Genomic DNA, 15,995 nt, shown 5'->3' on the forward strand with positions numbered 1-15,995 from the left:
TTGAAGGTATTTCTGTATTGTTTCATTAAGTCATAGAGTATTAAAGAATTCCCCCGAGATATGGTCTGAGAACATTGCTTTAATTTGTGAAACTGTGATTCATTTTTTGGGGAGGCAACCATTACAACCTCGGTTATTTTAGAAGCAATTCCTCTATAATCAAACATGAGATCAACGCATCACCACTGAGATTTGGTTCTTTGTACAACAGATCTCAGACACAGGTTTGCCAGCACTTTGGGGGAGAAGTACGTATTTTGAAATATCTTTTATAGGGCGGCAAATAAGGTTAAAGAGGGTTGAAATGACTAAAATTTTATCAAGAGTCACTGCATCAGACACTATCAACAGGAACCTAAATACAGAGCATTAGCCGGGCAAGCCTATGAGAAAATGGAAGGAGATTACTGAAATGAAAATCAAAGACTTGCTCTGTCATTTCTGTGATCCTATTCCCTTTGAAGTTAATGGCTAAACTAATACTGACCTCAACAGGAACACGCTTTATTCCATGAAAACCTGTCAAGTGCAAGGACTCAAGATATTTTCTATCAGGCTTTATTAAAAAATAAAAACCCCCCTCTAATATGGGTGTAGCCAGTAAAATGTGTCCCTCAAAACCAGACCTTGCTCCCTTATAAAGAGTGGTGCCCACATGGGGACAGAGGGGCAGAGACCAATACCATCAATATAGGAACACAGTAGCCTGAGCTCTACTGAATTTTCATAAAAATTCTGCAAGGCTGTGTTAAAACATGCAGAAAGCATATCGAACACAACACTTTGGCTTCCATCCTTAACGGGTATTTGTCCACGTAAATTAGGCTGCACCAGAGCAAAACTAGTAACCTCTAAAAAATAGCAGAATTAGAACAGTTTCCAAGAGTTTCAATTGAACATTAAATCATTCTGATAGAGGAAAGCTACAGGCAGAGCAAAGTGGGTACTATCAGCCTCCTGCTTTCAGAAAACTCTCAGACTATAAAACCTGCAAAACTATGAAGTCTTTAATAGAATAGGTAAATTTATCTTGTTTATACATTGAAGCTCGAACAGTGCAAGAGATGGGGAGTTACAGGAAACTGATTCATAACGCATGTCAGGAAAGATTTCTCATGCTCTCTGATAGATCAAACCGGGGGGGCTACTGCACAAAGCAGAAAAGTTGCTGCAGCAAAAGGTAAAGGGGTCACTCACAAAATCGTTAGATGTTTCTTCTGGGTTTAGTGCAGTGCTAGTGGTGTGCAAATGAGTACAGGACTGGACTGCTAATTATAAATGGCGATTACTGTGCAGCAAATATACAGTTAAAAAGAAATTATTATGAAGGCTAAAATGCCTTCTCTCTGGGTCTTGATTTTACTCGTTTTTATGCTCTAAATGATACACTTCCCTTTGCCAGTGGAGAGAACTGGATGGGCTAGCAGATAAATCCAAAGATACACCCCTGTCAAACCAATCACTGGAATGGGAATTAAAAGTTTTAAAACCTAAGAAGGATGTTCTGTGCCTTTTCAGTTCAGCTATTTCACTACATATCCATGGTAAATCATAAAATGTCCTGAGTTGGAAGGGACCCATAAGGCTCATCGAGTCCATCTCCTGTTCCTGCGTATGACAATATATATATGCTGGGTTTTGTTGCTGGTTTTAATTCTAAAGGTAGCCGTGTTCTGTGAAAAACAAATTTCAAACCAATGAGAACTAGGTCAACGAAATTTCAACAAAACTGTGATCGCTTAGAATAAAACGTCACAGAAACTGGAATTCAAGAGCACCCTGAAGAAGCCCAACGGCTTTTACGGCACCTCTGAGAACCACAGAAAGCTTACACGGGTAAACCCCAACACTGGTACGTCAATGACACCCTTGGAAAGCTGCGGAGCACCGACGCCAGCCTTACTTTGAGCGTGCTGTTCTTGGCCGTCAGCTGCTGCTCCAGCTGGGAGATCTGGCTGCTGGAGTTCTCCCGCAGCTTGGTGAGGCTGCCCTGGAGCCGCTGCACATCTTCCACCAGCTGCGCGATCTCCCGCTCCTTCGCGGCCAGTTCTACTTCCAAGCTGGACCGCGTTAGCACCTCGATGGCCTGCTCCTAGGGGGAAAAAGAAGTATTAGATGGCAGAAATTCAAAAAAAGAAAAAAGCAACAAGCATTCAGGGCAGTGAGGTAAGGACCAAGCGTGGCATCGCGTGGCACAAGAGACAGAAATGATCTCTAAACCTTGGACTCCTGTGGTTGCGTGAATCTGGAACGTGAACCTTTCTACCCCCCAGGACAGCTCTTTGGTAAAATAGGGATAATGGTGAGAATAAATTTCCCTATTTCATAAGCACACTGGAAAGATGCAGCCGTGAAAGTCAAGGGATTCTATTTAGATCTATTTATTATTAATAGTCCAAATGCTTTGACAGCTACGAAAATCTGTTCTTACAAACTACTAATCAGATGAAATATTCTGAAGTAATGGAGCAGAATTTCTTAATCGAGAACGGCAGAGTCATGTGCCTTTGGCTCTTCGTATGCACGCTGCACGTTTCAGGCAAAACTGTCAAAAATTGCCCCAAATGGCTACTTCCAACAAATTTGCTCCTTACACGAAAATTGTTCGCTGCTAACGTTATTGCTAGCAACTAAAGCCTCTCCTCCGTAGGGATGAAGATAGACCTGACAGCTGTAAGACGAGGCCCTTCTCCCTATGGTCTCCGCTTTCAGAAATTCCTTTTCCTAAATCAGGACCTTCCAGTTTCCCATGGCTGCAAAATCTGTGCCCAAGCCTGAAACTTCCTCACTAGACCAGCTTTCCAGTAGGACAAGAAATAAGAGAGGACAGAGAAGTTAAGAAGGCAAATCTATTCAGAAAAGATAATACAGACTAATTGTACCATATCTTTTGTCTCCTTTTGTGTCGTGAGCTCAACAGTTACAATGCATGGAGAGCTCTGAACCTCTTCCACGCAGAACATGAGGAAAAATCCTTGTGCAGATCCGGGGAGCACGAGGCAGCCCAATGATGAATGCACATTCCATTAGAAAGCCTAAAAAGCATCTTACAAAGGTTAATGGCTGCTCCTGAGAGAACACCAGTGAAGTAGGAAAAACATCCATTTACCACAAGAGAGACAACGATGGTAAGCGTATGTCAAAGATCCTACGGTGAAAGAGCTGAAAATTCAATGCTGTCACCCAGGCACTTTCCTTACAATTCAAGATGATGCTGCGGCAGATTGAAATCTCCTCCATACCCACTTTTCCGGAAAATACACGCACAACAAAATACCTTTTCCGTATTTTCTAAACACTTAGCTTGGTTCTCAGTGACTCCATAGCATTGTATCTCACAGGGAGCTACATGTACGAGCAGCAGTTAACAACGCTCTCCTATTACACTGAATTATACTTTAACTTGAAAAAACCTCTAATTTGCTTGCATGAAACATCACAAGTTGTATAATCATCTGCTGCTTGTGCCTATTGAGACTAGAACGTAAGGTCTGAAATAAGATAGATAATGATCATTTTCATCCTGCAGTAGTTGTCATATTAAATATAAATGAAGTGCAGAAGTACTATTAAATACAAGAAAGACCTAATGTTAAAATAATGATAAGACTAGGACATGAGATAGGAAGAGGCAGGTAATTCAGAGTTACAAGTGATATTCAGGCTTTTTTTTTTTTTGGTTTGTTTTGCCATCTACTTGTCTATCTTTTGACTTTTCCAACAAAATACTGGTTTGTACCAATAGATGACCAAACAGATCTGGAGGACTTATGGTTTGTTACTCATTCTGTGCAAATGCATTTTAAAGCAACCATGTGTTTCTCCGATACCAATGTCAAGCACGTATGTGGCTTGCAGGGAAAAAAAGGATTATAAGGAGTATGATTGCTTTTGTTTGTTAACTCTGCTGCTTCTAAGTAGACTAAATTTCACTTAATTGCATATTTACATTTAAATACTCGCATTTCTCCTTTGGCAGACAAAAGTAAAAATAATCTGTCTGTGATACCTGTGAACCCAGGACCAGCTGGAGCCCTGTACCCGCAGCCTGTGCCCGCGAGGTCCCCTCGGCACCGCCAGCCCCCCCGAACAGCGGGGTTTGCTTCACTTAGAAACGCACAGAGAACCAACCACCCACCCAGACCTTTAGGAGCACAGGATATCTTCTCAATTTTCTAAGCTGCTTTGACTGGCTTTCGAGTTGTGATTCTCAGTTTAGATATATTCAGTGAAAACCGGAATGATACCAGATTTATTTCTAGTTTCTCTGACAGCCCGTTCATCCACTAGGAGTGACGTGAGCCAGGCGTGGGCAGGCAGCAGGTCCTCAATAATACAGCCAACCCTGGGCAGAGCTGGTCCCTTGATTTTTCCTCCGCTGATGCTCCTGCCAACGTGAAATAAACTCCGAGAGCTGCTGTGATCCGCCGGGACCGACAGAGGAGATCTATGGATCACATACGAGCCGCCACGGAGAACAGGGACCTCCCTCCTTCCCCTGGTCTTCTGCAGCCACCAACCCACTTCAAAGTTCAACCATCATCCCAAAGGAACACAATTCCATTTCAGTTAGAATATTACTCCAAGCAGATATTTTTATAGCTGCGAGCATAAATTGAAAGAGCGGTACTGTCGGGAACCTGTAAGAGTCAGTAAATATTTTCTCTCACCACATCAGGTGCCTTCTGGATCTGCGTAGCGAGCTGGAGAGATTTGTTGGCTGACGAGAGCTGCTCCCTTAAGGTCTCTGCCTCTCTCTGAGCCACCTCTGCCCTCTGAAGGAAATGAAAAGGGGTGAAAAGAGAAAGTACATTCAGTTTAACAACTGACAATTATTACAAGAACATTCATCAATTCATGCCTGACTGAATATAATTGATTTTCCTAAACACTCAACCTAATAAATGTTAGAAAAAAACATAGAATGTGATGGATTTTTATTTTAAACAGTACAAGGAAGAAATAATTGAGCGATTATGACAGTAATTTAACGCTAGGAGCAAGGAATCCCCTGCTGATACTAATGCTGCGGCCCACTGAATTTCCCAGACTGAATAAATACAAGTGGAAATGGAGTCTTTTTATTCAATTTCTTTCTATTCTCATAGACCAAGCAGATTTTATTGCAAGGTTCCTCATGGGAATAATTCTCACGGGTAAATGCTGAATTAAAAGATATTCTGACCATTCTCTCTAACACGCATACAATGTGGTGGGCTGTCTTTCTTCAGTAATTATTTCCCAAAACATGAATTGTTAGATTCTGTTCTTTCAGCGGGTCTATTTATTCAACAATATTTAACCCTAAACTGACAATTTTGCACAGATCAGTTACCAGCTGCTGAGGATTTACGCAATATCTGATAAGCCTGTGACTTGGCTACCGGACAAAATTCCCATACAAATATTGAATAATAATAGAAAGGAGAAAAGCAGAGTTATGAGGAAAGATTGTACTCGAGTTTGGGTAGAGACAGATGGATCAGGAACTTCAGGCAATCAATAGCAGCAAAGTCCTTTCCATAACTGTATAATCTTCTGTTAAGAAAGCGCAACAAAACCTGGTTGTTTTTACAATATATATTCCTCTTGGTCAGACCTTCTTCTCGCTTTTTTGTAGAAGTTTGTTTTATTTTTATAAAACCACATTGCTTACCTCCTTGAGTAACGACTGCTTTCCACCTGGGCTACTGCAAACCATGCTGCGCTTTCGGCAGAAAACAGCTCAAATAATTTTCTATCTCCACTTCCAGCCCATATCACCAACTCTTCCAAACCCATGAACTGCCACCAATCCAGGTCAAAACTTTTACTGACCAACTTTTACACTGATGGGTCCCTCCCTGTATTGCATAATAAATTCATTTTTAAGCCATCGAAAGTGCCATATTTCTGTGTGCCAGACTCCCTGCTTTGTCAGCTAATCCTTTTGAAAACCTCAGTCTTTTAAAATAGCAAATATACAACCTATACCCCTGTGTGTGCGCGTGGTCTTTGACTCACTAGTCAAAGCAGAGACTCTGTCTGCATGTTTAATCAATCAGTAAACTAACGGCAATCAAATACTAAACGCATCATCTGCGCTATTTGCTCACAACATTATATTAAATGATTTTGCATAGGTCCTACAGCTGTAATTAAAATGTAATTGTAAGAAGTACAGTAACGTGGCTCTGATAATCAGAGCATGGGACATAAGCTATTGTGTGCATGAAAAAAAAACTCTAGTAGCATTAAAAAGGCACAAAAAGAGAAACTTTTTATATGCAGCTGGAAAATATCAGGATTAAAAAACTGAACTAACAATAAAGATAAATTATCTTCTTGTACGTTATTAGACATGGATATACATATATTGATCTAATAGCTAGCGAACAGCTCCAGCAAGCGGGACAAGTTACTACACTGTGGCACTTGCATCTACTGCTGTATAAGTAATGGGTTTTGCAGCCTTAAGCAATTCTGCTGATGGTTTCCATCCACAGCAGCATTGTTTGGAGAACCTATTCAGCTTGCATGCAAGCAAACCACAGAGGATATTTCTAATAGATGTTACATCTGCATACACAGTAAGCTGTCAGCTGCCCTTTCTGCAGAGCTTCCCCAGCCAATTCAGAACACCTGTTGTAACCCTGTGAATAATATCAGACAAGATTTCATACTATGCCTTGTTAAAAATACATCAACGGAAACTTTGGGCAATTCTGTTTGGGAAAGACTGGTCGATTTTTCTTTTTTTTTTTTTTTTTCCTTCCAGAATGGAAGCTTTTTAGAGCCAGAATTATAGATGCGTTCAATGTCTGGAAAGCACTTTTGGGTGCTATTGCAATATAAATTATAAATTACACACAAAAACCTGTTAAAAGAGCGGTACGGTTTCAAAATTGAGCACTTAGAAGTTTTGAAAAGCCAACCCCAAGGCCTCGGGTATGTTCGGCCACCCCCGTGCGCAGGGCTTCGGCAGGCAGGCTGGAGCCACCCAGCAACGTGCTCTTATTGCATTTCCCAACAAGCCCACCTACTCCATTCAGTCCTCAGGATGAACACCACTCTGCGAATGAATATTTCGCTTTGTCCTCCTTGTTCCATGTGTGACCTCTGTGGCTTATTTACTGCAAACTAATCCCCCCCTCCTCTGCAGACAGGATTATTCGCTGCCTCATGGGCTGTGCTCTAGTTTCCACCACCGAAGGATCTAAGGGCTTCAAGAAGCGTTAACGAACGCGCTGGCACTACCCCAAATTTTGAGCTATATGGGTGCCATTCCGGTGCTCTGCTCGCTGGTGTCACCCAAAATCTCACCGTATCGCCATTCGGGTGCTCTGCTCGCTGGTGTCACCCAAAATCTCACCGTATCGCCATTCGGGCGCTCTGCTCGCTGGTGTCACCCAAAATCTCACCGTATCGCCATTCGGGCGCTCTGCTCGCTGGTGTCACCCAAAATCTCACCGTATCGCCATTCGGGTGCTCTGCTCGCTGGTGTCACCCAAAATCTCACCGTATCGCCATTCGGGCGCTCTGCTCGCTGGTGTCACCCAAAATCTCGCCGTATTGCCATTCGGGTGCTCTGCTCGCTGGTGTCACCCAAAATCTCGCCGTATTGCCATTCGGGTGCTCTGCTCGCTGGTGTCACCCAAAATCTCACCGTATCGCCATTCGGGCGCTCTGCTCGCTGGTGTCACCCAAAATCTCACCGTATCGCCATTCGGGTGCTCTGCTCGCTGGTGTCACCCAAAATCTCACCGTATTGCCATTCGGGCGCTCTGCTCGCTGGTGTCACCCAAAATCTCACCGTATCGCCATTCGGGTGCTCTGCTCGCTGGTGTCACCCAAAATCTCGCCGTATCGCCATTTGGGTGCTCTGCTTGCCCACGTCACCCACAGCCTGACCACCAGCACGGGCTGCGTTTGGCCGTTGTCACCCACACCCAAGACCCCACGCAGCGGCTGCGGTGCCGCTCCCCTGCAAAACCCTCTCGTTTTTCCTCTCCGACTCCTACCCCTCTCTGCTTGTCACTTCGTCCCCTTCCTAATGCATTTTGGCCGCTGGAAGCACCATTTCTACCTTCGCTGAGCTTCACAGTGCCTTTAGCTTCAGGCAGGCAGAAGCGAGCTCGGACCTCGCACGACCCAACGAATCCACACAAACTTCCAGAATTCATCTTACCCCCACGCTTTCCTCCTTTCCTTGTTGCTTCTTCTCCCGACGTCCTTGCAGCAGCCCTGTCCCGGTGCTTCTCCTCCCTCCCCACCGCCAGCTCTCTCTGTTGCTCCCCGCTGGGGCAGGGACGGCCCGGGGAAGCGTCTCCCCTCCCAGTGCTCCCAGTCAAAGCGGCACTGGACCTCACATCACAGCCGAGAGAAGAAAAACCTGGCTGGTTAATGTTCACCCGGCGACAGACTGCAGCGTGCTTGGGACGGGCACGGACATCAAAGCCCACAAATTCAAACCAGATTCTGTTGAGTTTGTGTGAACTGGGTTGGTGGTTTTGTTTTTTTTTTCAGACGCTTATAGGTTGGCCAAACTTGGGGCTTTTTTTTTTTTCTTTTGCTACTTGAAGCAACAGAAAATACAGCCCTGAGAAAAAGGCAAACCCTCCCTCATCAAGTGCCAAGCTCCTTCTCTTAAATATGGGCACAGCAGGCTCCTCACCAAAACCAAGAACAATTCCTAATACGTGGGGAAGACTGGACTGTTTTTCCTAATCTTATTCTTAGAAATGGTTGAACAATTTTTCCTGAAATAAGAAAAGAGAATGCAGCCAGAGACAGACACTCAGTACGGAAAATTGCTAAAACCTAGCGATCTTGCACAACTTGGAGCCGCTGGAAAGTTCACGCGACCTTCTCTTTGTGTGAAACTGTCCCACTTTGGCTAAGAAATGCGTATGCCGGAGTACAGTTGCTTTTCGTAAGTCACCGCTGAAAGTCTTGGCTTCTTACTTCCAAATGTACAGCCTAGAAAAAACACGATGAGCAGTGACAGTGATGCTACTGCCTTGATAAGAGATCATGCAAATCCGGCATTGTCTAAAAATGCTGTTTTTCTGGATGGCTCACCCATACAATTCCTGCTAATTTCCATACCGCTGTTTTCGTAGCATAGAGGTTCCTCCTTGGTAACAAAATATTTCAAAATACTTTCATTCGCCTTAATATAGCATGTAAATATTGTGCTGTTCACAGTGGAGCCAGCAGGTCATGATCGTAACGCTGCCGTGCACTTTCCAATTAAAAAAAAAAAAAAAAGTCTTATACAATATATCCAGTTTAAATTATTCTCATTGTTTCCTGACAAGATAATGAATAGCATGAACTGAGTGCTCTTCTCCTTACAGTAAAATGTTAATCTGATCAAAGACCAGTGGTGTGAATAGCAAAATGAGACACTTACAAGCAAAAAAGTATAACCTTTCTCTTAAGGTTCCACCAGCCAAACTGTATTTCCTTATTACACGCTAAATTCAGTGCTATACGTGGCAAAATCTTCCTATGGGCTGGAAGTGTATATTAGCACGAGTAATTCTGCCGAAGTTAATGAGCCTGGTTATAGCAGTGATCACCAGGCTTGGTTTTAAGTGTTTGAAGCTGATGTTCTTACTTGCAAGCTGCTGCAAAAGCTGCGTTTCTTGGAGTACAACATCAATTAAAGCGCCCTGGTTCAATGCGCTTTAATTTTCCAAGTTTTGAGATACAAAAATTTATTTTAAAACCTTTAAACGACCCTAGTTTGCATACAACAACAGCAAGGTTATCAGAAAATCTGTAACACGAAAGACTCTTCAGGGCTCTGGCACCTATTTTTCCCAGCAACGGGGAATTAAATGAAATTAAAAAAAAAAAGGAAAAGAACTCCAACAAACAGAAGAGGCTGAGTTGTCTTCATTCTTGTCTTCAGGCTACTGCACTTTGCTTTGTGCACTGAAAGGCTGCCAGATAAATGTATTCCCAGCTGAAAGCCGAGCGTTTACAGGAAGCTCCTGTGCTGCTATGAAAATAATATTAACTATATTTTGCCTTTATGCAGCACTTCTCCATGCAAGGATCTCAACGCACTATGTAAAGTAAATGTTATTATTCCCCTTCTAGAGACAGTGAAATAATAGGATTAAACGAATGACCTCATGTGCTACAAACCAGCATAACGGTGCAGAATTCGGCGGGGCTGTGGCACAGGGAGTGAGAAATCAAAAGCAAATATTCCGGCAGCGTTTGTGGGCAATATCTGCATGAGCCTTGGTGCAGATGGAGGAGTCGCGTCGAGATGAACACGCGTCTTGGTGGAAACATAAAAACTGGGACTGGCTTGCCAGTGGTTTTGTTACCGAAACCTCCCGCCCGGCACTGGCGCTACCTGGATTGTGCCGCGTTCGCGTTGCTCGGCGAAAGAGACTTTATCCCATCCGCTGCTCAAAACCATACATGTTTTATAGCCATCTCGCTTAGTGGGAATATCTTTTCAAACCATTTTCCAATTTGCTTTGTTAGAGATCGGAAGGTACCACACTCAATGAAATTAAAAAATAATCTTGAGGACAGCATTTCTGCCACAACGCCCTGGTGAGGTTTTCTTTCCATCTATAGCAGATGCTGTTCTCTGTACTTTAGTGGTAGTATGCTTCCAAAAAAATGCTTGAACTCACTAACCCTTCCTCTACAGATCTTAAAATCTAACGCCACGTTTCTGTGGAATACATGATACTGATCCAGACTAGATTCTTTAATATATGGTTACGTATTTTAGAAAGAACAGTTGTTTTATTGGTAACAGAAGTTTCTATATTTGGCTTTCCCCAGAAAAAAAGAAGCAGTAAAAATCTGGGAGCACTGTCAGCACCATGAAGATGGAAAGAAAACCAATGGAAACATTTTGCTTTTCCAAAGGGATAACATGACACAGACACAGAAGAAAAAAAAAAAAGATTAATTATTTTTCGATAGCGTTCAGAATATAGTCCACAAAAAAAAAAGTCTCATATTCTCTTTCTGTTATTACACTGAAAATCTAAGGATGCCTGTATCCGAGTCTGTTTTTCAAATCTATTTCTTCCTCCTCAAGATTAAAATCCAATAGCCCGGGATCAACCAACCCTAACCAAGTTATTTTCTTTTTTTCTTTTAAATCTTTTTTTTTTAATTTTTCAGGAAGCCCAAATTACAAATCCCATTAGACAGTTTAAATGAACCCCAAAACAATGTCAACTGAATGCATAAAGCCAGTAAACAGATTCGGATACATCAGTGATACGAAACCACAAACTCAGACTCGGTATTAAAACCTCAACATTTGCCCTTCTTCCTCTCTGTTTTGGTGGTGGTTGTTGTTGGTTTTGCTTGTTTGTTAGTTAAATTTAACACTTCGATGTATTTCTGTTTTCACAACATAGAAATTATTCTTTTCAACAGAAACCTCAGTTTTTCTCATGTACGACTGGGTGAGTCCAGGTTGTCAGACAAAGTATAGAAACAGAAGGATAATTCATTTGAATAAACTGGTCATCCCAAAGATTCGCCACTTACTACAATAAACACTTATGAGAAAGGTATAAACTTGAAAAGGTACAGGAAAGTGCGAACCATAAATATTGGCGTGAAATGCACATTCACACAACTGTAACTGTTGCAAATGCAGAAAAGTACACTGGAGCTTCATTAACGTCACTGATTGGAAATTATAATATTCTGGGAATCAAACAATAAAAAATTCAAAGATGCTATATCCCAAACTATGATAAATCATTTATTTTGACAAGTAAGGGTAGTTTAGTTTTAATTATTTATTATTATACTTCGTAGCACATCAGAAAATATGCAGTGATTTATTGTGCAAAATGAAATCTTAATAAAACGAGTCCCTTCCCCAAACTACAGGATTATTAAATCTTCATGGAAATGTGAGAGTGAACTCTTGGGTTATTTTCGTTATCAGGCTGGTGCTTAGTAAAGTGAAAATAAGCCATTCCTATTGCATTTAGTTATATTTTGGCTTCAGCCAAAGGCATCCAACCCATCCAACCTTGGGATGAGGAGGGAACTAGAGAGGGATTTCTCTCTTTCTCATTAGGGTTATGGTTTGGGGGAAAATTAAAATTCAGTTTACACCTTGCACTAATGGTACAATGGAGAGGAACAGAACTTTGCGGTCACTACCCCTTTTTCTCTCTAAGCAGAAAATCACAAAGCTCACTGGTATTTAAAGGTAATTATTTCTAGGAGCTAGTAATTTCTTCTGGGGATGATCGCACACAAACAAGCCCAGAAAGTTCCTGCATGAAACCATTTGAGGATCCAAATGAGAAAAAAAAACACAGGAGGAAAAGAGAGGTGATGGAGTCTGAAGACTAAGAACAGTCCTCGCTTCACCCACTGGACACGAGGGTGGGAGTTCCAGCACCAGGTCTGTCCCCGTGGATTTCATCACCCAGAATACGGACACCTGGATCAACATCGGTGAGAACATCCACCCGCTCCTACTGCAGAACTGGGGAGGGAAACGTCAGCCCCACCTCTCCAGAGCCAGAGGGGAGCAGAAACACCAGCTCGGGGTTTTAAATGGGCAGGAACCGAGAAAGGGATTTTCAAGAACTATGAAATATTTTAAAATGTAGAGCAAATCTTTTTCATATGTTCAGTGGAAACATTTTGCTGTTGTCTAAATTTCTGCTCCGAATCCCAGGCGTCTGGGTCAGTGTTAATTCCAGAGCAGCAAAACATCACGTCGAAATCAGCAAGGCGGGCTATCCTCAAAGCAGGAGTCATGCTGAGAATTACTCTTTAAAGGTAGCCGTAATAATGGGGAATAAGTACTTACTGAAATGGTAAAAGGAAATGTTAATTTAACTATTAAATACATAATTACGTTAAGTACTTGTTTCTGCAATTGTAACACTTCAGCCTGATGCAAACTCGCTTTCTGGCCTGCGGAATGCATTTAATTTCTTTCTTTTTTTTTTTTCCAGCTCTAAAGAGGTAAAACACAGGAATTGCTGCTATGAAGATTACTTAGTTATAATTTAGAGAAGTGTTTTCTAAAGGTAAAGCATCACACAAGACAAGGACTATGGGGCTGTTTCGTTGAGCTGCTGCAATTTGTTAAACCCACAGAAAACAAACCCGGTCCCTTCACCCCAAATTCAGATTTTTCTGCCGTTACTGAGCTCGATGAAAGGTTCCCCAGCTGCAAACGCTGCTGGGAGGGAACAGGAGCACAGGGAAAGCGGGGACAGAATCACCGCTGCTCATTTTACAACATAAGCAATTATATATTTTGACTAATAATAAAGAAATCCCAATAAAGTAAAAAAAATCCAACATTGCAGGTTTGCTCCAGTTAGGAAAATATCTTTTGAATTTCTCTATAAATGGACATATTCCATTTTAGGATGGCAACGAGGAAATCAGAAATACCTGTTCTTTAACCAGAACCACTCTTCCACTCTTCACCCCTTCTGGGTAAATCATTGCTACAACTTCGCAAAACACACGGCCTTTGCAAAAATCACACAATAATCCTACCAAAACACCCCTAACACCTACATAATTTCTAAAAAATCTACAGATTTTCAAATAATTACTAGCACTTTCATAACTACTTAATGCTGTCTACGAAAGTTATTTGACAGAACCAAAAACCCACTGTGCAAACCCCAATTTTCTTTTACTGACTAAATGATCAACCCAATGACTTACAAATCTGCCTTCTGCTTCATTTTTCCCATTTATAAAGATATATATATAAAAAAATATATATGAAGAGGACAGGCTGAGAGAGTTGGAGTGTTCGGCCTGGAGAAGAGAAGCTCCGGGGAGACTTATTGCGGCCGTTCTGAACTTAAAAGGGGCCGATAAGAAAGATGGGGACAGACTTTGGAGCAGGACCTATTGCGACAGGACAAGGGGTGATGGTTTTAAACTAAAAGAGGGGGGATTCAGGCCAGACACGAGGAAGAAATTTTTTACAACGAGGGCGGCTCATTGCAGGGGGGTTGGATGGTAACGAACGTGAAGAACAATATACTTGCTGTGAGTCTACCAAATCAACATCTGCAGGAACAAATTACGATTTCTTTGTTCTCCTGCACGGCACAGTCTGATCCAACCCTTGCTAAAAATTTAATAAGGCCAATAAAACGTACCAGAAAAGGAAGGGAAAAGAAAAGTCCAGAGAAGCCCACAAAAGCTGGAGCTGCGGCAGGTCAGGCCTCCCTAGGCTGGGCTCCAGGAGCCCTAGAGCAGAGAGCCTTTAATTTGGGTAAACCAGTTACCTGCACGGCCAGGTAGCGGCCAACACGAAGGATTTAAAAACATAGACCCAAGAATAACTACAGTGGGAGACTTAAGTTTAAATTCTTAGAAGGTAAAATACACAGCAAGCACTACTTTGCTGTGCACAAAAACCTTACAGAGTATCCCTAAAGAGCTGTATTTTTTACCTAAATTTGCATATTTTCTTATTCTACGCAGTTATGACTGCTAAGTGCATCTAAAAGAACTGTCATGAAATCCAAAAGAGAAGGAAAAAAAAAAATCAAAGTCACACTTAGAATTTTACGAGGAACTCGTTTAAAATCCTACCTGATTTGCTCTTTCGAGGTCTGTCATGATCATCTCGATTTCATCAGCCCTGGGAGAACAAGAGAGCAGAAGTACCGTTATCACACAAAGAATGCCTGCTATATGAGTTCATGCACTGTACAATTGCGACATTCATTCAAACAATACCAATTTTCAATGTTTTTTAAAAGGACACAGTCAGACTGATCAGCTAAGCTGAAATCCTCTTGTGTTTCAGCTCTGGGTTCTGGTTTGTGAGTCTCCAAATCCTTTGCCTGCTCCCTTTTTGCAACACAACGGCGCATCGATAACTGAGCACATTCATTAGATCTTTGAAGATCTTAGTCCCCAACTTTCTGCAGAAGGGCAAGATCACCTTTCCTACGTGTAAAGGTGCTTCACAAGTGGTAATTATGGAGAAATCGAAGACTACAGCTCTTCAGTCAGCTACTTGTACTGATGTCCACAAAACCAGCCTGCTACTCTTCTGTTTCAGTGTGCGCATGGTTCTAAATTCGGCGAAAAAAAATAATCACGATGTCGAAGAGACCAAGAAATTTAATTTTATATTATGCAGAAAACTCTAAATTTAGGCTCGTGCTCTTAATGTACTTTACAAAGCTTAAAAGTCAAAGGGTTGAAAACTACACGAATAGTCGAGGAAGAATAGATCCTTTGCGTACGTGTGTTAGGTGGCAGGTACCAGCCCTGACCCTCTACAAACCCAGCATTTCTAAGACTTTACTCACAGAAATGGCTCTAATCTTTAAGTAGGTTTTTTTTCCTTTTCCTTTTTTTTTTTTTTTTAACCATCATGCTGAATCACGGGCAAATATTTCACACTCGTACTCTCACCTGTGAAAGGTACCGGGAAAAGAGCCCACAGAGCTAAAACTATGTTCTGTATCAATACAGAAAGACATATTACTGCTCCCCAGACATTTTGCCTGTCTTGTATCTCTGGACCATATGGAAGCAATAAACACTATCCTCATCTCCTCTGAACAGCAGCTTTAACCAGCAAGTCCTTTTGCAATCTGCCAACACCATAATGTCTGGTTTTTGTTTTTAATCTGCAGCAGATCATTATCAGTAAAAGCTGTGAAATACTGGAATTCCCTTCCGCTGCCGGTGCAGAAAAGTCAGGGTTTATTTCTTCTGCTGATCCCACAGAAGACGCCTTTTTCTATGCAGGTGTTTGCAGGGAAAGATGGTTAATTGAAGTACATCAGGGTACTGGCACACTCGACACTAGATCATTACACTGAATATTGACTTACTCTTCGACAGCATTTTAGGTTTCTGTGTGCACACTTAGGGAAATGCAGTAAAAGATCATAATAAGTAAATGTGTATGTATATACATTAATGGAAAATTCTTTTTAATTACAGCCTTTAATGTTGTCTGGGCAACATGAATTGCCTTTTGAAAAAATCTTTTG

At 41.9% G+C, this 15,995-nt stretch overlaps 1 protein-coding gene across 5 annotated transcripts in view; it reads right to left on the reverse strand.

Annotated features, from left to right (window-relative positions):
* The window catches only part of CUX1 (cut like homeobox 1), a 263,475-nt gene that overhangs the window by 82,361 nt on the left and 165,119 nt on the right, over positions 1 to 15,995 (reverse strand). For all 5 annotated transcript variants that reach the window (XM_065647494.1, XM_065647491.1, XM_065647490.1 and 2 more), the window contains exons 9-11: positions 14,575 to 14,623; positions 4,671 to 4,775; positions 1,904 to 2,092 (exon numbers count right to left, since the gene is read on the reverse strand). In XM_065647494.1, coding sequence (XP_065503566.1) covers positions 1,904 to 2,092; positions 4,671 to 4,775; positions 14,575 to 14,623 — 343 coding nt within the window. The remainder of the gene's footprint in view (positions 1 to 1,903; positions 2,093 to 4,670; positions 4,776 to 14,574; positions 14,624 to 15,995) is intronic.

Source organism: Caloenas nicobarica, chromosome 17, assembly GCF_036013445.1.
Source record: "Caloenas nicobarica isolate bCalNic1 chromosome 17, bCalNic1.hap1, whole genome shotgun sequence".
Classification (NCBI taxonomy): Eukaryota; Metazoa; Chordata; class Aves; order Columbiformes; family Columbidae; genus Caloenas; species Caloenas nicobarica.